Raw genomic sequence first — 25,811 nt, 5'->3', positions numbered from 1 at the left:
GGCTGATGGCATCACTCCCTTCTCAAGGGAGGCGTTCACCACCGCCTTGATCCCCTCACCCAGTCTCTCTCTGCAGCCCATAATGAGCCAAGATGGGCAAGGATCAAGTAAGCAGGTGGTCGGCCGTACAGATGAAAGCACCTTGTCCACTTCATCAGGAGGAAGAAGCTGGAACCAATCCCACAAAACCGGTTTGCCACAGGCCGCCTCTTGCTCACTAACTGTATCCACAGCGTGCAGAGTAACACACCTGATCTGATCAATTTTATCTGCAAAGTGCCTTGCCAAGGCCTCACAGGAGGCCTTAGAATGCCCCAGTGGTTCCGGAGCCACAGGACCGACCAGGCTCCGGACCACTTGGAACAGCCTCCTGGGACAGCACTCTGCAGACGCGATGGAGGCAACATAATATTCCTTTTTTGCTGCCTTCACCGCCACGTGATAGGCTGAAGATACAGCTCTAGCCCGTGTCTGATCGTCTTTGGAGCGAGACTTCCGCCACCGGCGCTCTAGCCGTCTCACCTCCTGTTTCAGAGCTCGTAACCGTGGATTGAACCATGGTGCAGTCCGAGCCCTGTTCAGGGGGAGAGGGCGTTTCGGAGCCACCTGATCTAATGCCCCAGTGATTGCGGCATTCCAGCCACCCACCAGGGTCTCGACCGAGTGGCCGTTGGCGTGCCCCAGAGAATCCCCAAGCGCGTTCAGGAATCCATTTGGATCCATAAGACGCCTGGGGCGGACCATTTTAATGGGTCCTCCACCCCTGCGGAGGGGTTGTGGAACTGAGAAGTCCAATGTCACCAGATAGTGATCTGACCATGACAAGGGGGTGGTGGATATACCCCCGACTTCCGACCTGTACCATCTATGCCATCCAAGTTGGCACAGATATGAACAATTTTATCTGCAAAGTGTCTTGCAAATTGGTCACAACGGGCTGTTGAGTGCTCAGCATCATCTTCTCATGGGCCAGAATGTAATAGGCCTTTAACCTCCCCAAAAAACTTCATTAGACGACTCTGTGCAGGTACAGCAGTGACAGAAGATTAATTTCTTCGCCACCATAATTCCCACTACAAGTAGTCCTTCAAATGAGCTGTAGCCTGTGTTTGGTCGGATTTGTCCTGACTGTTCCACCAACATTGCTTTAGCTATCATCCTTCTTATTTCATCACTCCCAGCTCCCTTGAAAACCAGGGAGCTTGTTTAGCTGTACTCAGCAGGTGAGGATACTCGGGAGGAATAGTGTCAACTGCCCAAGCCATTTCTCCATTCCAGAGGTCAACCAGGACATAGAATCACTTGCTGAAGTGACAGGAAAATCCCCAAGCACTATCAGGAAACCATTCAGATGTGTCAGCCTCCTGGGGCAGCCATCTTAGTTGGTCTCCTATCCCTGCAGAGCCTCTGAGTCCCAGGAAATCTAAACTTCACCAGCTTCTGATCTTTCCATGGCAGCAGAACTATAGAAAGTTCTTCCACACTGAGCAGGACAAATTGCCTCTTTAAAATTCCTTCATCTGAACAACTTTGGAAGCTGCAGTTGTATGCACACTTACTTGGAGGTAAACCACATTGAATCCAGTGGGTCTTACTTCTGAATAAACATGCATAGGATTGCACTAAAAAAGAATTGGTCACATGTATTATACCACAAAATTTAATTCTGGAATCCAAAGCCTACTAATTTGCAGTGCTGCTCAGTTCCTGTCAAAATGTATGTATCTATGTATGCTTGTATTAATGTGATATATGTAACCTGGTTCCTGCTTTTACACTTCATCATTAGCAATTCTGTAGCTTAGCAGCAGAACAGGGAGAGAGAGACAGAAAGGAGTACTTTCCATTGACATGCCTAGTGCAATTGCCATTCAGCCCCTCCCCTTTCAGACTCTGTCAGCAATCATCCACTCTGCATGGGACAAAGGGAAGGAAAGAGACCCTTCCATTGTTCTGTTTTGACATAACAGGTTTTCCCCCACTGATTCATCTTCACATTTACTCTCCTTCCTTTTCCTTCCTAATGTATCATGTCTTTATCTTTAGATTGTAAGCCTGAGGACAGGGCCTTATTTCTGATTTTTGTATAGCACCTAGTAATTTTAGGTGCAAAAGAAAAGAAAGCTATTGGAAATATACCTAGGAGGTATATTGTGAGGGACATCCCATATTTAGCTCATCTCCAAGTGTGGACGGAAATGAGTTCCTTTTGAAAACCAACAATGGAGGATGGATCATCTTGAGAAAAATGGGGAACAACATGTCCTCATAAAGAAAGGCATTTGAGATGTATAGCTGGGAACGTGGCCTATGATCTCTTTTCACAGGATGCCTCGTGAGGGAACAGTCACCATGGTTTATACTGCAGGACATTTTGAAAGATTACTGTGCAGAAAGTAAGATGGGCACACCTGCACAACTAGGAACAAGCTTTCTATGGCCTTTTCATCTAATGAGGAGACAGCGTAGGAAGGATGTAGTCTCCCACCCTAATTACACTATAATGAAGATCCTTAATTTGACAGTGCCCATTCTTTATCAACATAAATGTAAGGATGATATTAACCATCCTTATCATGGCAAGCTTTCTTCCATGGATGCTATATTAAAGGTGTGTGTGTGTGTGTGTGTGTGTTTTTGGCCAGATTCTGGCTTTGGGTCATTTTATTAAAGTTGTAGAACACTATCAGAGAAACCTTTTGTAGTGAGCTCTGCTTGCAGGCCCCTGGAAGACTGGGATGGCTGTGCGGATACATCAGTCATCATCTGGTGTGAGGATTTTGTTTAGCAGAAAGGCAGAAATATTTGAATAGGAAACAGAACACATTCCTAACGCTTGTTCACTGGACTGGAAGAAATATGCAGAGCCAAAATTTGGTGTCTGCTGCCTTTATAAGAATCATGTAATTACAATGAAAAATATGTTTTCTGTGCAAGAATCATCTAATATTTTAATTAATTTTTTTAATTGTGATTTTAACCACACACAAAAAACAAATTGTGAAGAAAAAAAAGAAAAAAGGAAAAGGAAAAAGGGGGAAGGGAAAAAACACACACAGCAATACTATACCTACATGCATTTTCCATTATGCGTTTTCCATTAACAACAACATTCTAAAAAGACAGGACATTATGCATAAGCTTCAACAAAAGGAGACCAAATGTCCATGTATATGTCCATTCATGAGTGGCACCTATATACTACCCATTCAAATGCTGATAGTGTTGTTAGGTCTTCAATCCATTGCATTATAGGAGGTGAGCATTTGTCCTTCCAGTGTTGTAAGTTCATGGTGGACACTGAGCCCATAGAATCCCTGAGTAGTTCTGATTCTGAGGAAGAGCAGTCGCTCCTGGGAGAGGAGCGCACTCCTCTTTCCCAGGGCCCACAGCTGACGGAGATTCCTCCCACCAGCATTCCTAGATTAGATAGCAGTCCAGGCAGTGACCGAGCGCGGATAGCAGACTTGGTGGACGCGCGATGCTGACGCAGAGAGCGGCGCCAAATGGAGGGCGCAGAAAGGAGGCGTAGTGCCCGGTTGGCGCGCAAACAACAGCTGCGCCCAGAGGATCCAAGGGAAAAGGGAAGAGACTCTCCCTAGTCCTTAAGTTCAGGGGTCTTCCAGTAATTCCCTTTCAAACAGGGACCAACTGTTCCAACTTAGGGCATAGGTACTTTGCTGCTCAGATCTAGTTGCTACCTGTAGAGTTGTTAAGTTGTAAAAGAAGAATAAAGCTTAGAAAGGAATTCCTTTGTCTGTGTCTGGACTTGGCTACTGGATTAGACTGAGAGAGGCCTCCAAGGAGCCCCTGACAGTAATATCAGTCATTTGGCTGTCAAAAGGACTCAGAAAATCCCTTTGTGCTGACCATACATTAACTTCCAGGAAACAGGTAGTTAGTTTAGGAGGAGATGTACATCATTAAATATTAAAGAGTGTTCCAATACAAAGTTAATCCGTATTATGACCTTCTCCCTAAAGGAGGTGACTATTGGGCATTGCCAAAACATATGGCATTAGGTGTATTGCATCTCCAACAATTATGCGAATTAGACAGACCCTTATTAAAAAGATGTTGTGGAGTCCAGTAAACCTGAAACAAGATTTTTCTGCTGAATAAGACATAGCCTAAGATCCATAGATAGTTCTTGTACAGATGCTAAAACCACGATCCATTGATTAGGCAAAATGGGGCAATCCAATTCTCTCTTCCATTCCTGTCTTAGACCCTGAATATCATATTTATTTACTGATAATAAGTATTTATATACATGAATCATGGGTCAATATGACTGATCAGTCCCAATAAGTGTTTCCAATAACAATGGAGACTTTGACGCTGTAAAAGCAGCCAGACCAAATCTAGATTGTAACAAATGTTGCAATTGCAAGTATTGCCATTCAGCCTTGGCAGGTAAATTATATTTGGCACACCAGTCAGAAAATGACAGAAAATTCTAATAAGTTATGAAGGAGTTTTATAATTTTCAAGATGCTTTAAAATCTGTATATTTATCTTCAGCTCTTGCATCATCTTCAAAACCAGCACAGTACCATGAAAATCACAAGCCCTAAGACAGACTACAGAGAAGGGCCTTTTTAATTGATAATTGTTTTAGGGAAGAACTAGAAGACTATACCAGCATCCTTTCATGAAGATCATGGTCCCTAGGCCAAGGTCTTCTTAACCTGCTTGATAACTGGTGTCTGGTAAAATCGACCTCTCTTGCCATCATCAGAAAAAAGAGGTCAAATGCAGGAACAAGTACAGATAGTCTTGATTGTTCCACAACCTTTTGATGAACCAAGTGAATGGAGCTTGTAGTCCACCAGTGGTCCATTGATCACAATCTGAAAACCTCTAGTCTACGTCCTTTACTACCCTGGAGTAGCCATGATCTTGAGGGTCTGCAGTGCCTCAGGCACACATGACTTCCCATTGCCTGTGTGTATTGAAGGCATCGAAGAGGACAGTAAGTCTCTATGTATTCAGGGAATTTTGGATTACAGTCACTGGCTTTACAATTATAGAATTTCAAAGCTCTTATATTCTTTCAGTTCTTTTTCTCTGTCCTTGATACCTGTGTATAAAGGGTGCAGAATTGTAAACAAAAGAATTTGCATTATTTTTATGGTTCTAAAATAAGATAGATACTATTAATCTTTGTGCTGATGCCTATGAAACACCGGAGCCTTTAAGAAACTCCAGAACTTGTGCATCAATGTTGCCATTATCTAATATACGTTCTAATTTCTGTCTAATGGTACATACTTACATGCAAGCATAATACTCACCTCCTTCACATTATCTATCTAGCTATATTTACAGATATAGATATATAATTTGAAATGTGAAAGAGGTAATACCTAAACAAAATTAAGAGCACGTGGCAAACGTTACAGTTAGTTGCATCTGTCAGTCTGTATATCTTGGATGGATACAAAACATCTTCCCATTTTCTCTGTGTCTTATGCAGTATATGGAATCTATAATATAGTGGGAGTCATTTTTGCTTTTATTTTGAGCCATGCAGTCTACTAACAATTTATTCCCTCTTTCTACCTCCACCGCCCAGGCTTTTTAGTGCAATTTTAGAACAAGCAACCAAAGCAGATGGGGTAAATTCAATAGGAGGCAAAGGTGCTGGATTTGACGTTAAAGCACTTCGGGCTTTCCGAGTATTGCGCCCCTTACGACTGGTATCTGGAGTTCCTAGTAAGTAAAGTTCACATTTTTCTCTTTCTCTCTTGTTGTTGTTCATAGTAGAAGCAAATATTGTGAGAGCAAGATGCAGAAAGAGATGTGCAGAAAGACGTTCAAGACCTAACATGATAATGAATTTCAGGGTGGAATATAAAGCAGGTTACTGTTTCCATCACACACTTTAAAATAATAGAATCCAAAGTGAGATACAGAGAGAGAGAGAGAGAGATTTTTTAGAGTGGAGTTGCAATACATGCATGTGTGATTGAGCTATCTCTAAATGATATAATAGATCAGTTTAAAACAACATGAAATGAATATGTAATCACTATAATGAATCTAATATGAATTAAGTCAATGCAACAGCTGAGTTGCTGTCTCTGAAGTTGATGTCTGTTAATAGTCTCACATAGGCCTGACTTTATAAAGAAGCCCTTCTATTGATGAAATGCCTGTTCTCGTGAATGGCAGTTCTATTTCCCTACTGTTCCTCAGAAGGCTGAACATCTGATAAAGGCTGGACAATCATTTTTAATGAAGTAGTAGGATATGAGCATAATTTCCTGTATCTTTTGTCCCAGTGTCATCCTGGGTCAAACAGATATTTCGGTATTTTGAAGCACTGCAAAACCACTCGAAACCTGTGTGAACAGAGGTGACAGTGGGCTGAGTGTGTACACCGTGTGAACTTATGCCTCCATCCAGAGATGGTGTCAGCATCCAGTACCTTCATGCAGCTTCTGTGGTCCAAGGACCCTAGCAAGGTGCACCAGTGCTGATGCTTGGTCCTCCTACCAGCCTATTCTCCCAGATGCAGGTTTATCTGGCAGCAGCACCTGAGTCTGGGAAGCCACCCCCCATTTAAAATGCCCTGGGGTGATGCCATGTTGGGGCATTGTGGTGAATTACAACTCAGATGGCAGGCAACTTCAAATGCTGCTGCTGTCTGCCACCAGTAAGCCTGCCAAGTGAAAGCCCAGTGATGTCAACAGGGAGCCAGTGAGGCTGGAGCGGCCCAACAGAAAGCACTTGTGAAGGCCCTTGAACCTGGAGCCAGCCCTGCTAATCCCTAGGCCTCATTTGGATTTTTGAGGATAAGTCCTAGACACATGGGATCACCTACACTCTTCTTCTCCAGTGTGGCTGCAAGGAGGAGACTGGAAGCATTTACTTCTGTTTTCAATGAAACACAGTTTAGCACTCTGTCTGAAACCTAACTGTAGTTAATCTTTACTATGGTTTATTGCAGCCTTCCTCAACCTGGTGCGCTCCAGATGTTTTGGACTTCAACTCCCATCAGCCCTAGCCAGCATGGCCAATGGTCAGGAAAGCTGGGAGTTGTAGTATAAAACTTCCGGAGGATACCAGATACTTGGGGAAGGCTGGTTTATTGAAATAAGTAGTCTTCATAAACTAAGGGTTGAAGTTGGTTCGTTTCAGCAAGCCAGATTTAAGACTAAGTATAGTTTATCTAGGTTTGGAACTAATACTGAATTGCAGTTAGTTAAAAATCACCTTCTCATGAGTGCACCAAGAGAGAGAGAGGAGGACAGGAACCTGCGGTTCATTAATGTAGCTAAACCATAATTTAGAATTATGTCTGAATGAGACCTTAATGTACAGAAGAATAAATGGGGAACTAGCAGGTGTGTTATCAATGAAAAGTTCTTGAACTTTTTTTTATTGTTGAGCTGCTTTTAGAATTAGAAAGTTCTTCCCAATAAAGCTCTGGGCCAGATGGTTTTTCTACAGAATGGTATAAGGTGCACTCAGATTTTTTGACTCCTATGTTTTTCTGTCTTTATTGTAAGGCTTTTGAATAAGGAATGTTACCAGCATCATTATATGCTTATGCTTTTATTATTCCTAAACCTGATAAGGATCATACTAACTGTGAAAATTATAGGCCAATCTCTTTTATCACTATGGATGCTAATATTAATAGCAATTCTTGCTAACAGACTTCAGCATATGATACATACATTAGTGCATTCTGATCAAGGATTTATTCGCCAAAGGCAGGGAGCAGATAATTTAAGGTTTGTAGTAAATTTGATTGCTTTGAATACTAAAAGAACAGATTTGACTGTGGTTATTTCTCTTGATGCTGAGAAAGCATTTGACAAATTACATTGGCAGTTTATGTTTGTAATTTTGAAAAATTTGGCTTTCCACAGGAATTTTTTAAGATGGATTAGAATTGTATCTTGTTTGGAGAGTGGCACAAGGCAGGGCTGTCCTCTTTCTCCCCTGATATTTGATTTGTGCTTAGAACCCTTGGGGTATGCGATTAGACACAGCAGAAAAATTTATGGTTTTCTGCATGACCAGGTTGAATATAGAACAGCTTTATATGTAGATGATTTGTTGTTATTTATTAGTAGGTCTTCTGTGCCAAAATTAGTAAGATTAATTGATATGCTTTTGGGTTATACTGTCAGCTGGGTCAAAATCTGCATTAATGCCAGCACTTGATGTAGTTACTAAATGGCAATTCCAATGGTGTCCAGAATTTATAATGTATCTTGGAATACAGGTGCCTGGAGATATTTCTCAAAAGATTCAACTGAATTTAAGTGTATTGTTGGCAGAAATATCTCTTGATTTGGAAGAGTGGACATTTAATTTAAGTAATTGGAGTAAGGTTAATATACTTAAGATTAATGTCTTACAACAGGTAATTTATGTATCACATAATATTCCTTTATATAAATATATAAATATATAAATATATAAATATTCCTTTATATATTCCCCAAACATATTTTCAAAAACTTTATGCAGCATTTCAGAAGTTTATTCAAAGGGGAGGGGAGATTCCTCCTCCCCAGTTTTTGCTTTAAAAGACTGCCAAGTGGGGTGGGAGGATTTAATTTTCCAGTTTATATCATAAGTCTTATCTTGTACCAATGATTGGAAGATAACTTTTTCCTTTAATACTCCTCCATGGATTGTTTTGGAGTTAAATCATTTGACACCTCTTTTCAACTATACGGCACTAGGATCTAGGCACAATAAAAAGAAAGAAATGGCTCCATCTGCAATTTCAGCAGCTAGCAATTTCAGTGTCCATTATGCTTGCGCAACCAGTTGTGAAACAACTAAAGTTATGTTTGTTCAAGTACAGTTGTGCAAGAACTTGTGCATTATGCTTGTGCACCCTGTTGTGGACTCATTGTGCAACCCATTGTGCATAACTCTTGTGGAACCAGTTGCACAACAGATTGCACAATGGGCTGCACTGGGTTGCACAACAGGTTGCACAAGCATAATGCACAACTGCTTGTACAACTGTGCTTGCACAAACATAACTTTAGTTGGATTCTGCTCTTGCACATAGTTCAGAACCTTGTTTCCTCTACCACACATCATTTGCCCTAATGGAATGACACAGTTGGATACTGATTAACTTTAGATCAGTTAATAGGATCGGATGATGAATTTTTACTATTTTCAATAGATACCACTTACTTATCATCTAGCGGTGGGTGGCAATACATTCAATTGCAGCACTTTTTGGTATCTATATTTATTTATTTATTTATTTCATTTCTATACCGCCCAATAGCCGAAGCTCTCTGGGCGGTTCACAATATATATGGGCCATCAGTGGGGAGTGCTTCAGGACCTCCTATATAGCTGGAGGAATTAATTGGCTCTTTACAGAAAGCTAAGCACTGTCTATAAATGTCTTTTGGAATGTAATGAAGTGGATGTTCAGCACGCTAGAGAGGAATGGAATAGGGAAGTAGAATGCTCTATACAGCCTAACCAATGGAAAGTTGCTTTAGCTTCAATATGCACTATTTCTGTAGATTTAAAATTGAGGCTGATTCAACAAAAAATTATGTTTCACATATATTGGAAACCGCAGAGGCTGGTTAAGAAGAAGTTGGCTAGCTATGCTAGATGCTAGATGCTGGCATTATAATGCCGACAATGCGTCACTGAGGCATATGATGTGGGCATGCCCTGTGATGGCTTCTTTCTGGTTGGAAGTTAATGCTTGCATAAATTTTGTTCCTGAAAAATCTGTGATAATTGCAGACTTTCATGCACTTTTAAATTATATTCTTGTAACGTGGGGATTAATAGATGGACAGCAAAAGTGGACTTTGAGAACCCTGACAGTTACAAACCTTCAGGATAAACACCCACTACCTATCTTTCAGTGGTCTGAAGATCTTACTGCAGTTGAACATATATCCTACATTCGTCAATTTTGTTTGGATGCTTATTTAGATATATGATTTGCTGATATTAACATATATATATTTGAAATGGGTGTCGAATCTTTTCTTCTCTCTCTCATGTTGTGACTAGTTATTGTGGATGGATATGCTTTTTTGTTCCTTCTTTTGGTATTGTTAGTTGTTGTTTTCTCTCCTGTTTTGTTTTGTTTTGTTTTGTTATAATCCTGAATCATTTTTAAAAGTTCTTCCTAATAGTTTTATCGCTTAAATCCCAAGTCACTCATGTGAACTTCCACTCACATAATGGGAGTTTCCATTCCCCTTCCCGCTCCTACAGCCGTCTGCATCCCCCCACCCCCAACCTGCTCTGGATGGTCACCAACCTGTGGAGCAGATCTAGGGAGTGTGCGTAGGCTGCAGGGGGAAGGAGAACTGGATCCACCCGTTGTGTCTGGTCTGCTGGTTGAAGGACACAATCAGGTACAACCGTATGATTTAATATTAGCACTTTAATTCTTCATCATCATCATCATCATATATCTTTAGGCCCTTTATCTTTGAGTAGAATACTTTTTTGTCAGTGTTATGTAAATTGGATATTTTTAAGTATGTCAGACTTTTAAAAACTGTTTGGTGGTTACATATTGTACTGGTGGAGGTAAAAAGAAGGCTTCAGATGTTCTCTGACAATGAGAGAGCATGAAGCAATATTTTAAAAAGCCCTCTCTCTTGATGACTAGAAAGGACATTCTAGTACACCCATGCACAGTACTGGCTAATATACGTTTGACTTATTAAATTTCATCTTCATCAGCTTCTTGTTAAAATAATGCTGGCTGGTTGCAGAATTTCATTGGGGTGCTCACTCTGTTTACTCTGCATTTGGAAATTAAAAACACTTAAAAAAATCTTCCTGCATATGTACTCCCTTTTTGACTTAAATCCATCTCCTTTCATTGTGTCCCATCCTAAAATCCCAAAATAGATCACCAGACTGAATTTATGATAATTTATATACATTTGAGTTGATTAGTTGTTGGTGTGTATTATGTTAATTTATCCAGCAAGAGCATTTATGTGTGAGAGGCAAGTAATTGACCTCTGTGAGATACAACATTATAAAGAAGTGGATCCTAGTAATTTTACATTGTATGGGCATATTATCACCCCTGATGGGTAAACGTCGCCATGGAACAAGCCTATAGCAAAGTATTGGTCTGAATTTATATTTTATGTAGCTGTAAACTGAGTCCTAGGATGCAATTAGATCTGAAGGGTTAGGGTTAGGGCAAAGAGCAGTTTCAGTGTGAGTGCTATTTCAACAGAGAAGCTTAGGAAAGGGGTAAACGCTCCCTCCCCAGTGCTGTTGTCATGATCCAAATCACACACCGACACCCCCCCCACACACACACACACACCACCACCACCCCATGGCTGCATTTGCCATTGTTAAAAACAACAACAACCGGGGAACTCCAGTTATGTTTCTTCTGCCATCTAGACTTGTTTGGCCCTTGACAGATCACATGAAAAACTATTTCTAGACAGTATAGTACTTTAGATCAAGTAATGGCTTTCATGATTGAATACCATGATTAAAAACACCTCTCTGCTCATAGAAAGCTAAACATTTGGGTGAAGGGTTTTAGCCTAGCCTTCTCCCTGACTTGCTAGTTTTCTATATGTAGAACTCCCCCCGTTCCATAGAGCAGCATTCAAACTTGTGATCTCCCCCATGTATTTGGTGGGGGAATCCATGTTGCAGCTATAGTGTTTTTAAGCAACAATCATGTGTACAGCTTGGAAAGAACCACATTAGCCCTGTATCTCCTTGAGGCACCTGGCACCAGCATGAGAAATTACTAAGTGGAGTAGCAAACCCACATTATTGTTACATGCAAACACTACAGCTGATGCACTTTACACATAAAAAAGGTCCATACAATATGATTATGAATTATTCTTTTGAAAGGGGATACTATGACGGACTTCTTGTCATAACTTTGATATTTGAGGGATGCCAATGAAAACAATTATTCAGCCTTCCTCAGGCTGATCTTTAAAAAAAAAATTGTGAGTAAGGGTATCATTAACATTATCATTTATCATTCTCACACACACATGGATGATTATTAAAACTGTGTTCTGACAGAATGTTAAGAACACACAGATCAGCAATGAGTAACTAAATAAGCCATAATGTGGGCAGTTATTTAAACGTTTCTGTTTAAAACAAAATTCTGTCATTAAGCTGAGTAACAGCTAAGAGCCCTGCATGTTACAGCAGAGTAGGGAAGTTGGATGGGGTACAACGGATGTGGGTAGAGAGGACCAAGTCCATCATTTGATAAAGCAACTTCTCTTTAATGCAGTGGTCTTTTAGGGTATGATAACATTGGCTCCTTGTAAATCTGGCAACCTGATAGGATTGCAGACAACAAAAGAGGTGTAGTGAAAGGTGTTTCCATACCTGGGGGGGTTGTTGTTTATTCGGTCAGTCGCTTCCGACTCTTCGTGACTTGATGGACCAGCCCATGCCAGAGCTTCCTGTTGGCTGTCACCACCCCCAGCTCCCCTAAGGTCGAGTCCGTCACCTCGAGAATATCATCCATCCACCTTGCCCTTGGTCGGCCCCTCTTCCTTTTGCCTTCCACTTTCCCTAGCATCAGCATCTTCTCCAGGGTATCCTGTCTTCTCATTAGGTGGCCAAAGTACTTCAGTTTTGCCTTTAATATCATTCCCTCAAGTGAGCAGTCTGGCTTTATTTCCTGGAGTATGGACTGGTTTGATCTTCTTGCAGTCCAAGGCACTCTCAGAATTTTCCTCCAGCACCACAGTTCAAAAGCATCTATCTTCCTTCGCTCAGCCTTCCTTAAGGTCCAGCTCTCACAGCCATAGGTTACTATGGGGAATACCATTGCTTTAACTATGCGGACCTTTGTTGTCAGTGTGATGTCTCTGCTCTTCACTATTTTATCAAGATTTGTCATTGCTGTCCTCCCAAGAAGTAAACATCTTCTGATTTCCTGGCTGCAGTCAGCGTCTGCAGTAATCTTTGCGCCTAGAAAGACAAAGTCTGTCACTGCCTCCACGTTTTCTCCCTCTATTTGCCAGTTCTCAATCAAGCTGGTTGCCATAATCTTGTTTTTTTTGAGGTTTAACTGCAACCCAGCTTTTGCACTTTCTTCTTTCACCTTCGTCATGAGGTTCCTCAGCTCCTCCTCGCTTTCAGCCATCAAAGTGGTATCATCTGCATATCTGAGATTGTTAATGTTTCTTCCAGCGATTTTAACTCCAGCCTTGGCTTCATCAAGCCCAGCATGTCGCAGGATGTGTTCTGCATACAGGTTGAATAGGTAGGGTGAGAGTATACAACCCTGCTGTACTCCTTTCCCAATGTTAACCCAGTCCGTTGTTCCGTGGTCTGTTCTTACCATTGCTACTTGGTCGTTATACAGATTCCTCAGGAGGCAGACAAGATGACTTGGTATCCCCATACGACCAAGAACATGCCACAATTTGTGATGATCCACACAGTCAAAGGCTTTAGAATAGTCAATAAAACAGAAATAGAGGTTTTTCTGAAACTCCCTGGCTTTCTCCATTATCCAGCGGATATTGGCAATTTGGTCTCTAGTTCCTCTGCCTTTTCTAAACCCAGCTTGTACATCTGGCAATTCTCGTTCCATGAATTGCTGGAGTCTCCCTTGCAAGATCTGGAGCATTACTTTACTGGCATGTGAAATAAGTGCCACTGTTCGATAGTTTGAACATTCTTTGGTGCGTCCCTTTTTTGGTATGGGGATATAAGTTTATCTTTTCCAATCTGTTGGCCATTCTTGTGTTTTCCAAATTTGCTGGCATATGGCATGCATCACCTTGACAGCGTCATCTTGCAAGATTTTAAACAGTTCAGCTGGGATACCATCATCTCCTGCTGCCTTGTTATTAGCAGTGCTTCTTAAGGCCCATTCAACCTCACTCTTCAGGATGTCTGGCTCTAGCTCACTGACCACACCGTCAAATCTATCCCCGATATTATTATCCTTCCTATCTTGCCTGGAATTTACCTCCGATGTTTCTAATTTTCTGGAAGAGGTCTCTTGTCTTTCCTATTCTATTATCTTCTTCCGCTTCCGCGCATTGCTTGTTTAAAAATAATTCCTTATCTCTTCTGGCTAACCTCTGGAATTTTGCATTTATTTGGGCATATCTCCCCCTATCACTGTTGCCTTTTGCTTTCCTTCTTTCTTGCGGTGCTTCCAGTGTCTCAGCAGACAGCCATCTTGCCTTCTTGGTTTTCTTTTTCTTTGGGACGTTTTTTGTTGCCGCCTCCTGAACAATGTTGCGAACTTCTGTCCATAGTTCTTCCGGGACCCTATCTACTAAATCTAGTCCCTTAAATCTATTCTTCACCTCCACTGCATATTGATTAGGAATATTCGTGAGCTCATATCTAACTGATCTGTGGGTCTTCCCTATTCTCTTTGGTCTGATTCTAAATGGTGCAATAAGAAGTTCGTGATCTGAACTACAATCAGCTCCAGATCTTGTTTTTACTGACTGCATAGATGTCTGCCACCTTTGGCTACAAAGGATGTAGTCAATCTGATTTCGGTGTCGACTGTCTGGTGAAGTCCATGTGTAAAGTCGTCTGTTAGGTTGTTGGAAGAGAGTGTTTGTTATATTCAATATATTCAAGGGAGAAAGAGCTCAGCAAGAACATGAAGCATGAGACTGCATGAGGCTACTTAGTCTGACCCCCGATATGGCTGCTACAATACACAGTGAATTGTCTTGGCAAAATTCTATCAGCCTATGTCCTGCTTCATTTTGTTCTCCCAGACCATGCTTGCCTGTAATTCCCGGTGTCATTTGACCACCCACCTTAGCATTCCAGTCTCCTGTAATGAAAATAACATCTTTTTTTGCCATACTATCCAGTAGGCGCTGCAGATCCTCATAGAACTGATCTACTTCTGCTTCTTCAGCATCTGTGGTTGGGGTGTATATTTGGATCCCTGTGATGTTAAATGGCTTACCCTGAATTCGAATTGAGATCATTCTGTCATTTTTTGGATTGTATCCAAGCACTGCTTTAGCCACTATTATTAATTATGAAGGCTATTCAATTTCTTCTGTAGTCCTCTTGTCCACAGTAGTAGATATGGTGGCCATCCGATGTGAAGTGGCTCATTCCAGTCCATTTCAGTTCACTGACACCCAAAATGTCTATATTTAATCTTGACATCTCCCCAACAACCACATCCAATTTGCCCTGGCTCATAGATCTTACATTCCAGGTTCCTGTGGTGTGTTGATCTTTAGAACATCGGATTCACTGTTCACCACCAGCACCATCGGCTGCTATCCGTCCTTTCAGCTTTGAGCTAGCTGTGTCATCACATCTGGGGCTAGTTGAACTTATCCTGTGTTCCTCCCCAGTAGCATTTTGACCATCTTCCGACCTGGGAGTCCCATCTTCCGATGGTATACCGACATATCTCTGGTTGTACTGATCCATTTAGTTTTCATGGCAAGAATATTGGGGTGGGTTGCCATTTCCTTCCCCAGGGATCATATTTAGTCTGACCTCTCTGCCATGACCTTCCCATCTTGGGTGTCCCTTCACGGTTTAGCTCATGACGTCATTGAGGTGCTCAAGCTCCAGCACCACGACAAGGTAACAATCTCCTTTGCTGAAAATACCTGGGGTACCTGTGTGCTATTTCAATATCCACGTGATATTGAGAATTGCTCGACAAACCTGTAATTGATTTGATTGGCAAGGACAACTTTAATCAGTGTGGCTGAGAATCAAGCCCATTACTACTACTACTACTACTTCATCTTCTTTGTCTCCTTAGTCGTCGTCTTCTTTTGAGTGCTAGTATGTTACTCTTAAGAGGAAATGAAAAAGAGGACATTAAAGATAATATTGCTTTTTAAAGAGTGATAGAGCCAGTGTGATGTAGTGATTAGAGTGTTAAACTAAGAGTGGGGAGACCCGGGTTCAAATCCCGACTCAATCATAAAGCTCACTGCCAACAAATTCAAGAGTTGCTTCCATAGCAAATCTTGAATTCTGTCGGCAACAAAATGACAGTTGATTAATGTGAGCAGAATAAATTCAACTAAATATTGAGATTTAGTTTAGATTTATGAATGTATGTCATAGCAAGCCTACATCAGTGTGTGATGAGTGTGGTTTCAGCGATTACACTTATTACCATGAAAAACTTGACTAGGGGGCTGCCTTCACAAGCCATTTAGTGCGAAGTTAGAGCAGTTTGAGGTCCTTCATGACAGATGACATCGTTACCAATCTACTGCCAACCAGCCTCTTCCCTCTTGAAAAAACGCATTTTCTGAAAATCCTTTTACTCTGACTTTTTTACCGAAAGCGGCTCCCTGGTGGTTTTACCACAGTGTCTCACTCCTCCCCACACACACTAAATCCTGGGCATGCCTCTGTGACCTGGCAGTGACATGGTCAAGGGGGTGGGATGCCCCATTCCCTCTTGTTTCCCCAATGGAAGTAGTTTTTCCCGTTGAGGTAATCCCCAGGAGTGCAGCAGAAACCCCTCACATTACCGCAGTAGTGGGGACACTCATTCACCTTAGGTAACCTACTTTTAATCTTTAAATACCCCCCTTCTGTGCATGTTTACTCAGAAGTAAGACATCAATCTCACTCTCCTGCAGTGAAAGGGTTAAAGGCTAACTGTAGTAACTCACCCTAAAGCGCTTTTTCGCTTCTCCAATGCTGTCTTAAATTGCTATTGAAATGTGCTTCTTAGATGTTCTGTAGTTTGTTGTTATGTACAGTCTCATCTCTGATCTTTCGGGTTTATGGGAGCTTCTTATTGCAAGCAGAGAGGAGAAAGGGAGAAGGGGGTGGGTGGAAGCAAAAGGCAAAAGTGCACATGGGGAAAAATGGGGTGGGAGCAATAACTCCACAGCAGGTTGCTGGGATGCAGCGAAATTGGAGTGGAGTGGGGAGCTCTCAGGAGCCTTCAGATGTTGCACTGGAGAACTGGGGATTTTGGTTTCTTCAGGGAAATCTGCACACACGGGGAAAATTAGTTGCTCTCTATTCATAATGTAGTAGCAGTGGGGAGCCTGGACAGGGGCAGGAAACAAGCCTCTCTCATTGGTTGAGCAGCCCCTGCCAGTTTGATGACATTCAGTTTTACTTCCCCCACCCCACCCAGAAGTATGTTCCTTTCAAGCACTGAAAACCAGATTTTAAAGGTACGTATGCCTTACTCGGCTTATCTTGTTTCATGTGTCCCTGACAGACCAAAGTCGATTCCATGAAAATCCAGGTAATACTCCAAATCGCTTCTCATTCTGTTGTCATGAAGATCCCCCCTAGGAAAACCACGAAAACTCATTCCTTTTTTAAAGTTGTTGTATTTGGGGTCTCTCTCTCTCTCTCTCTCTCTCTCCCCCCCCCCTTCTCAAAGGCTGCAGACTTAGTCCAAATTGTGCACAATATACATTTTTGTTATCTTGCCTAATTTACTAATACTGATGGAAATAAAACTACATATAATTGTATATATCACAATGTAGGCTCACAGCTATAAGGGGGTAAAAAGACAGTAGGAATGGCTGCCATCCTCCCCGAATTCCAATTAAGCAACATTTATTGGGAATAATATTGGTACCAGATGATGACTGAGAGAACTGAAAACCATGCTTGTTCACCAGGAGGGGATTTCTAAAACACTGCTTTCCATCTGTAAGAATGCCAGATGGCTGATCATTCCAAAAGGTTATCAGCACTTCTGTTTGATCACTTATAGTGGGCACTTAAACATGGCATTGAAGCATATAAATTGGCAGCTGATTTATCTTCTGGTATGACCAGTGTAAACACTTCTAGAGAATAAATTGGAACAGATCATTGTAGCTGATATTAGAAATGATCACAAATCAGAGTATGCCTACCCTGGCTTTATTTTCCTCAGATCTCTGATGCTTCAGCACCCAAACTACAACTTCTTCTAATATTCCATATGGAGGAACCACAAGGACAGTACATACTGTATGGCAGAATACACACGCACACCCTAAACTTCGCAATGCTACCATTTTCAAATTACTGTACCTGCACTTTTGATTTTGTTTGCAAGCATTTAACTAAGAGAACAGATTGCTCTTGTGTGCCTTAATGCCTTAATTTAGGAAGGAGTACTGCATCTTGTATTTCTTTCTTTCAAGTATTTCTGCTAGGGTGTACTCCGACCACAAGATTCCTTTTGGACTCCAACTTGGTGATTCAGAAAACAGCCTAATTCAACTTGGGCAATTTAGAGGCTGCCTGGTTCAGCTCGGGGCTGGCTGAATCTAAGTCTCAGTTCAGAAATCCAAAGTTTTGTGCTTCCCTTTGACTGTCTTTGGAACTCAGCAACTGACTACAACCTTTTTGCTGTTCATCAAAATTGAATGGAATTGTCAGGCATAGTAGCCCCTTGTGAAGGAATGAAACATGCCAAATTTCAGACATGGGTGCAGTTTTTTTGTGCTTGGCTCCTTAAAAAAAATGTGTGTGGGGGGGTGTCTTTAAAAATAATTTCCAGTAACTTTTTATGTTGTGGCAGGGGCAGATGGGAATTGCAGTCATAGTTTTCCCTTCTGAGGGGATCAGGTCTGCCAAATTTAAGAGGAATAGGTTCAGGGAGGGCGTTCCACAGCCTTGTGCCGTGCTAAAAATGCCTTGTCCCAGGTGACCATTTGACATACTCCATATGGTGGAAGAACCTGGAACAGGGATTCGGAGGAGGGTGAAAGAGAGCAGTCAGCAAGGCATCCAGGGCCTGCAGCTTCTATCATATCTTACCACTGGCTGTGCTGGCTGGCACTGATGGGAGTTGCATCTGGAAGGTCACACGTCCCCCACCACTAATCTAGACTGAGGGCCCATTCAGACAATACTGTAGTGGAAATACAGATATGAAATTGGCTGCTACAGATGTGTGCTAATGTAAAGTGTGCAACATTCAGGTCTAACCACAGGTGAGAGCAGTGCATCAGCACTTAGAATCATAGAATAGTAGGGTTGGAAGGGTCCTACAAGGCCATCAAGTCCAACCCCCTGCTCAGTGCAGGAATCCAAGTCAGAGCATCCCTGACAGATGGCTGTCCAGCCTCATCTTGAACACCTCCAGTGTGGGAGAGCCCACCACCTCCCTAGGGAATTGGTTCCATTGTCGTATTGCTCTAACAGCCAGGAGGTTTTTCCTGATGTTCAGCCAGAATCTGGCTTCCTGTAACTTGAGCCCATTATTCCGTGTCCTGCACGCTGGGATGATCAAGAAGAGATCCTGGCCTTCTTCTCTGTGACAACCTTTCAACTTTGAAGAGTGCTATCATATCTCCCCTCAGTCTTCTCTTCTCAAGGCTAAACATGCCCAGTTCTTTCAGTCTCTCTTCATAGGGCTTTGTTTCCAGTCCCCTGATCATCTTTGTTGCCCTCCTCTGAACCCTCTCCAGTTTGTCTGCATCCTTCTTAAAGTGTGGTGCCCAGAACTGGACACAGTACTCCAGATGAGGCCTAACCAGTACAGAGTAGAGGGGAACTAGTACTTCCTGGGATTTGGAAGCTATGCTTCTATTAATGCATCCCAAAATAGCATTTGCCTTTTTTGCAGCCACATCACATTGTTGGCTCATATTCAGCTTGTGATTGACAACAATTCCAAGATCTTTCCCGCTTGTAGTGTTGTTGAGCCACGTATCCCCCATCTTGTAACTGTGCATTTGGTTTCTTTTTCCTAGGTGCAGAACTTGGCATTTATCCCTATGAAATGTAATTCTGTTGTTTTCTGCCCAGCGCTCCAGTCTATCCAGATCACTTTGAATTTTGTTTCTGTATTCCAAAGTATTAGCTATCCCTCCCAATTTTGTGTCATCTGCAAATTTGATCAGCATTGCCTGCACCTCCTCCTCCAAGTCATTAATAAAAATGTTGAAGAGCACTGGGCCCAGGACTGAGCCCTGCGGTACCCCACTCGTTACCTCTCCCCAGCTTGAGAAGGTCCCATTGATAAGCACTCTTTGAGTCCGATTCTGTAGCCAACTGTGGATCCACCGGATTGTTGTTTCATCTAGCCCACTTTGAGCTAGTTTGCTCATCAGGATATCATGGGGCACTTTGTCGAAAGCTTTGCTGAAGTGGAGGTATATGATGTCTACAGCATTCCCACGGTCTACAAGGGAGGTTACTTGATCAAAAAATGAGATCAGATTTGTCTGGCAGGACTTGTTTTTGACAAATCCATCTTGGCTTCGAGTAATTACGGCATTGTTGTCAAGGTGCTTCCAGATGGATTGCTTTATCATCTGCTCTAGAATTTTCCCAGGGATTGATGTCAGACTGACTGGTCTGTAGTTCCCAGGTTCCTCTTTTTTACCCTTTTTGAAGACAGGGACAACGTTAACCCTCCTCCAGTCATCTGGCACTTCCCCCGTCCTCCATGATTTCTCAAAGAGAATAGACAGTGGTTCTGAGAGTTCTTCTGCCAGTTCCTTTATTACTCTAGGATGCAGTTCATCTGGCCCTGGAGATCTGAACTCATTCAAAGTCATTAGGTGTTCCTTGACCATATGGCTATCGATCTCAAGCTGCAATCCTGCCCCTTCAGCCTGCACTTCGCCTTTGCCAGGGGGGTCATAGACCCTCTTTTGGGAGAAGACTGAGCCAAAGTAGGAATTGAGCACCTCTGCCTTTTCTTTGTCATCTGTTATCGTTTTGCCATCCTTATTTAATAGCTGAACAACCATTTCTTTCCTCTGCCTTTTATTATGCACATAGCTGAAGAAAGCCTTTTTGTTGTTTTTAGCATCCCTTGCTAACCTCAGCTCGTTCTCAGCTTTAGCCTTCCTGACGCCATCCCTGCAATTCTGTGCTATCTGCCTGTACTCTTCCTTTGTCACTTGGCCTTCTTTCCACTTCCTATATGTGTCTTTTTTTGTTTTCAGGTCATCCCTAAGCTTTTTGTGAAGCCACATTGGCTTCTTCTGTTGTCTTCCACCTTTTCTTCTTGTTGGAATTGTTTGTGATTGTGCCTTGAGAATTTCCTTTTTTAAAACCTCCCACCCATCTTGGACTCCTTTTCTCGTTAGCGTCACTTGCCATGGGACCTTATCATTAAAGGCTGACATCAATGACCTTATCATTGATAATTGTTCTGAGTTTATTAAAATCAGCTTTCCTAAAATCCAGGGTACGCGTTTGACTACACTCAGCTTTTGCTTCCCTTAGAACCAAGAACTCAAGTACAACATGGTCGCTTTCCCACAGAGTTCCTGTAACTGCTACTTTATCCACTAAGTCATCTCTGTTGGTTAGGATCAAGTCAAGGATAGCCGATCCTCTAGTTCCTTCCTCTACTTTCTGTAGGAGGAAGTTATCCGCCACACAAGTCAGGAATTTCCTGGAGAGGCCATGTGTGTTACAAGACAAATAAATGGAAAAAAGTTAGTTAAAAATAAAATAAAATGAAAAATGAAAAAAAATGTTAGGGGCCTCCCCCTTGACCTCCCCTGCTGAACTCCCCTGGCCAACTCCTGTTTGCTCCCCCTGCTCACTTGCTCTGGTCGCTCGCTCTCTGGGAGCTTGCCTGCTTCTGTAGTCCCTGGACCAGCTGGAGCAGCTTGCTCTGCTCTGCTCTGCTCAGCTGGGAGGCGGGAAACAGACAAACGTGTGACTTCATGTGTCACACGTTTAGCAGGGATTCAGAAATATGATTGATTCTGGCATCTCTTAATGTGGGATTCATGTCAGCCTTTACTGGAAATAATTCCAGCATTTATTAGTAATGGGTTAATAAACTCTCTTAAATTCTATTGATTTCAATGGCAGAGAGTTACAGCACAATTCTATGCATGTTGACTCAGACATTAGTCCCACTTTGTTCAGTGTGGCTGCTAAGTGTCTTTAGAATTGAGCCTTAAGCATGTACTTAAGGCTAAAATCCTATACGCACTTACCTGGGAGTAAGCTCCAGTAAACACAGTGCGGCTTACTTTGACAAAGAAGTCCACAGAATTGCACTGCCCATCTCCTGATGAGATCGATAGGATTTAAAGGTTTATATATTTGGCTGGATTGTGCCCAATGTAATGTTCCCTGCTTGGAACAAGGAGCAATATTTGTTGAGAGATGTTCTATAGTCTTTAACTTAGATATGATGATATTATATGATAAGGGCTAGGAAGTGGGTAATTGTGGAGAAAGTGTTTGAGCCAGGTTATTTTTCCATTTGTTGTAAGTTATCTGTGTAGGTGGTATAGATGTACTAGGTGGCAAGATTATTTTTCCTTTGCTTTCTTGATAATATAATCTTCCATGAGTTCATCCTGTGTGGTTTTATTTTGAGGCTTGCTTGCTTGTAAAAGATGTTTTGGAACTTAGCCAGCACTTTATTATAGCATTTTGTGTGAAGGGAAGCAAAACATGGCAGCAACTGATGTGGTGCCTTTGGTGTTAGGCCTATGGTTTATAATCTCAAGAGTCCCTTAGAAAGATCTATTTCTGTATTTTGCTAAAACATGTCAATAATAAATCCTACAATCTTTTGTCAGAAAATAAAGATTGCCCTAATATACTGATCCCAGGATGTGCTTTTACACTTGCAAGATCACTGTCTAAATTTGTCATCCTTTTATGTGCTGTAAATCTCTGAGCAAGTGACAAGTTGAAGGGCTACAAGGGGGAGCCTTGTTCCTTGGAAAAATATGTGATGAAGCCATTCTTGTCTCAGATGCCCAAAAGCTATTGCCCTCTCTGAAGGCCCGCAGAAATGTGGAAATCAGAGCGCACCAACAGATCATACAAGCCTTGCCATTTGGACAAAAGTATGCTGTCATAATTAGTTCCCGATGCTGTATCAAAAAGGACAACATTTCAGGGCCAAGCTGAGGCTGAAGGCAATTGTTCTCAAATCTGGAGCTGACGAGTGCAGTCAGAGGCTGGAGCTCTAGTCTGGGGAGCTTAAGCTAAAAACTGGACCCTGAAGTGCAACAGGCAGACAGCACTGCTCTATTTAGGCAAGGCCAGGAGTTTAGGTTCCAAGTATCATGCTAGGCCTGCCCAATTCAGAGGTTTCATACTACTTCATACTGTCTGCCAGTCACAGAGGCTGATTTTGTACTATTCCCCTCCACTACACAAGGGGACCCTGAAGCCTAAGCATACACTATCCATGTTTGGCCCAACCTTTTTGGTAACATTTGGGGCAGATGGGGTACGTGTGTGAAAGCCCTCCCAAAGACCTGGGAGTGTGAATATCTGGGGGCAGGGGTGAGTGTGTATGTTCAGGAGATACTTACAATTGTATGAGTTGCTAAGGGTATTTTTTCCTTCCCCAACACTTTTCTTTGACTTTTAAAGAAGTTAAGTCACCACTCTAAGCCTGACTGTTGAGCACTTTGCATATAGGGTTAGAATATTTATTGGAATTACACTGTGTGAAGACCACCCCATCCTTTTCCCACAGGAATGCCCCTAGGAATGACGCTATGTCATCTTGTAGCCTCGTTCCCAAGGGCATTTTAGCCCCATTTCCAAGCAAAGAAAAAAACACCATCACCAACTTGTACAATTGTAAGTATTCCCCCACTTGAAGGCCATGCAATTTTTGCTCCTCTCCCCCTGAAAGTCTCTGATATCCTCTCCCCTATGTAAGAGCAAGTAACTTAGTCTGGATCCAACTCATAGTCTGTGGGTGCTAGGTGCGATGAAAGTCTCCTGCAGTTAAGTTGCCCAAATTTGATGTTCCACCCCTGAAGGCTGTTGGATCTGGGTGGTTTTCTGAAGTCTCTTGGGGATTTTCCTGCTGAGGTTCTGGTTTCCACTTAGAATGAGGGGATGTCTTAGGCTCTCCATTTGATCAGTCCCGAATGTCTCCAAACCAGTTCTAGGGTTATATCAGCTCCCTGGTGGTATTCTGGGTAGTTGAGGGTAATGAAATGTCAGGGTCAATGTGTAGAGCACAGATGCCGAGAGACTTGGCATAGCTTTTAATCTCTGTATACTGTATTTTTAATGTTTTTAATCTTTGTAAACCACCCTTCACCATCATTGCATCTGCTCAGTTTTGTTCAGTGGAGTTCTTTCAGGCATGAAGGGCCTTCTTGGAGTAGGCCTTGGGAAGCAACAACTTGAGTTCTCAAAACTCCAATTAGCCAGACATTTTGCAGAGAACGTTGTTTATATCTGTGCTGACTTAGACACAATTGTTTTAGCAGAGTCAGAACTGAATGTGATCAGAGTACCATCTAGTCATATTATTATGGATATCTTTGAACATGTACAGAGCTTACTCCTATATCAACCTGCCTGTTCTTTGAGATCAAGGATCTCAGGATTGCAGTCAATCATAAGCTGAAAATAAGTGAGCAGTCTGATATGGCTGCAAAAAAGGTTGATGTGATTTTAGGCTGTGTTAATTGTTTCCAAGTCATGAGAAGTAACAGCTCCAGTTTATTCTCACTTGTCAGACCTCATGTGGCATACTATGCCTAGTTCTAGGCCCTGCACTTTAAGGAGGTTGTAGACAAATTCGAACAGGCTCAGAGGAGGATCATAAAAATGGTAAGGGGTATGGAAAAATAACCCTATGAGGAAAAATTTAAGAAACTGGGTATGTTTCGCCTGGAGAAGAGAAGACTGGGGCTTTTCAAATACTTGATGGGCTGTCACATAGATCTAGGATGTGGTATAGGTCTTTGAATGGCCTTTTACCTGTGTTTGATTAGATTCATCCTGAATTCTTCTCTAAGGAAGTCTGACATCCTTCCTGTTTCATTGCCCTCAGCTCCCTGTTAAACCAGGGAGTTGATCTAGCTCGATTTATTTATTAATTTATTAATTATTTGTGACACTTGTATACCACTGAATATAATAAAATCCCTTAGCAGTTCACAAGAAATATTAAATGCATTTAAATACGATATTAAAAACACAACATTAAAAACACTTCCAACTACAGTAAAAACAATTCAAGGAGCAATAAAATGGAGCAGCATGATTAATTTACTTACAGTGCAAGGAAAGCCTGGGGGAACAAGTGCTTTTTCTGGGGGCATTTAAAAGATGTCACATTTTCTGCCTCTTGAACTGCACAACATTTTTTTTCCAGAGGATGGGTGCCACCACAGAGAAGGCCCTCCTTCTATCAGGAGGGAGAGGGCATTTGGGAGCAAAAGTGTCAATGGCCTGGGCCATTTCTATATTCCACAGATCTGCCAGGGCTTCAGCAGTACCACTGGCACATGAGGCAGAAAATCCCCAAGTGCATTCAGGATACCATTTGGATCTATCAGGCACCTGGGCTGGTCCTCCACCCCTGCAGAGGTCCATACTGGCAGCCAGTCCAAAACTAACCAGATAGTGATCTGTCCCTGACAACAGAGCTTCATGTAACTCCTCTGCCTTCAGAGCTCCAGCTCCACCAGAGCAGAATACCAGATCAAGAGTGTACCCTGCTGAATGCATAGGGCCAGATACTAGTTGGGACAGGTCCATGGTTGCCATGGCAGTCATGAAATCCTCAGCCACCATACACCGAGAGATTCCCTATACTGTCCTGGCCAACCAACTGCAGCAGTGTGCACTCAAAATTAGCAGACTGCTGGATGAAGCATCTGGTTAGGGAGAGAGTTTTAGGGCACAATTTTTTGGTTTATGAGAACCAAGCTCAGAGCCAGTGCTCCAAGCTCGGTTCCCAGAAATCTGACTCCCCACCACCTCCCTGCTGCCTCATAGGAGGCACGGTTCGTCCCCAACTCCGTGCTCAAAAAAGCAGAGTGAAGCGGCCACAAAGGGGGTTTCCTGGGGGAGGGGAGGGGACTGCAGAAGCGCCAGTATGACACTTCCTATGTGCCGGCCGGCTCCCCGCT

General features: G+C 42.3%; 1 protein-coding gene across 1 annotated transcript in view; it reads left to right on the top strand.

The window, feature by feature from the left end:
• CACNA1C (calcium voltage-gated channel subunit alpha1 C) overlaps window positions 1-25,811 on the top strand; it is a 674,475-nt gene that overhangs the window by 347,095 nt on the left and 301,569 nt on the right. Inside the window, 1 exon segment of the mRNA XM_084811876.1 lies at window positions 5,579-5,718. Within this exon segment, the coding sequence (XP_084668002.1) occupies window positions 5,579-5,718 (140 nt within the window).

This window comes from Heloderma suspectum, chromosome 7, assembly GCF_057233095.1.
Source record: "Heloderma suspectum isolate Gila_16-S chromosome 7, 16-S_ref, whole genome shotgun sequence".
In the NCBI taxonomy this organism is placed as follows: Eukaryota; Metazoa; Chordata; class Lepidosauria; order Squamata; family Helodermatidae; genus Heloderma; species Heloderma suspectum.
This window is presented reverse-complemented; position numbering and strand designations above follow the sequence as displayed.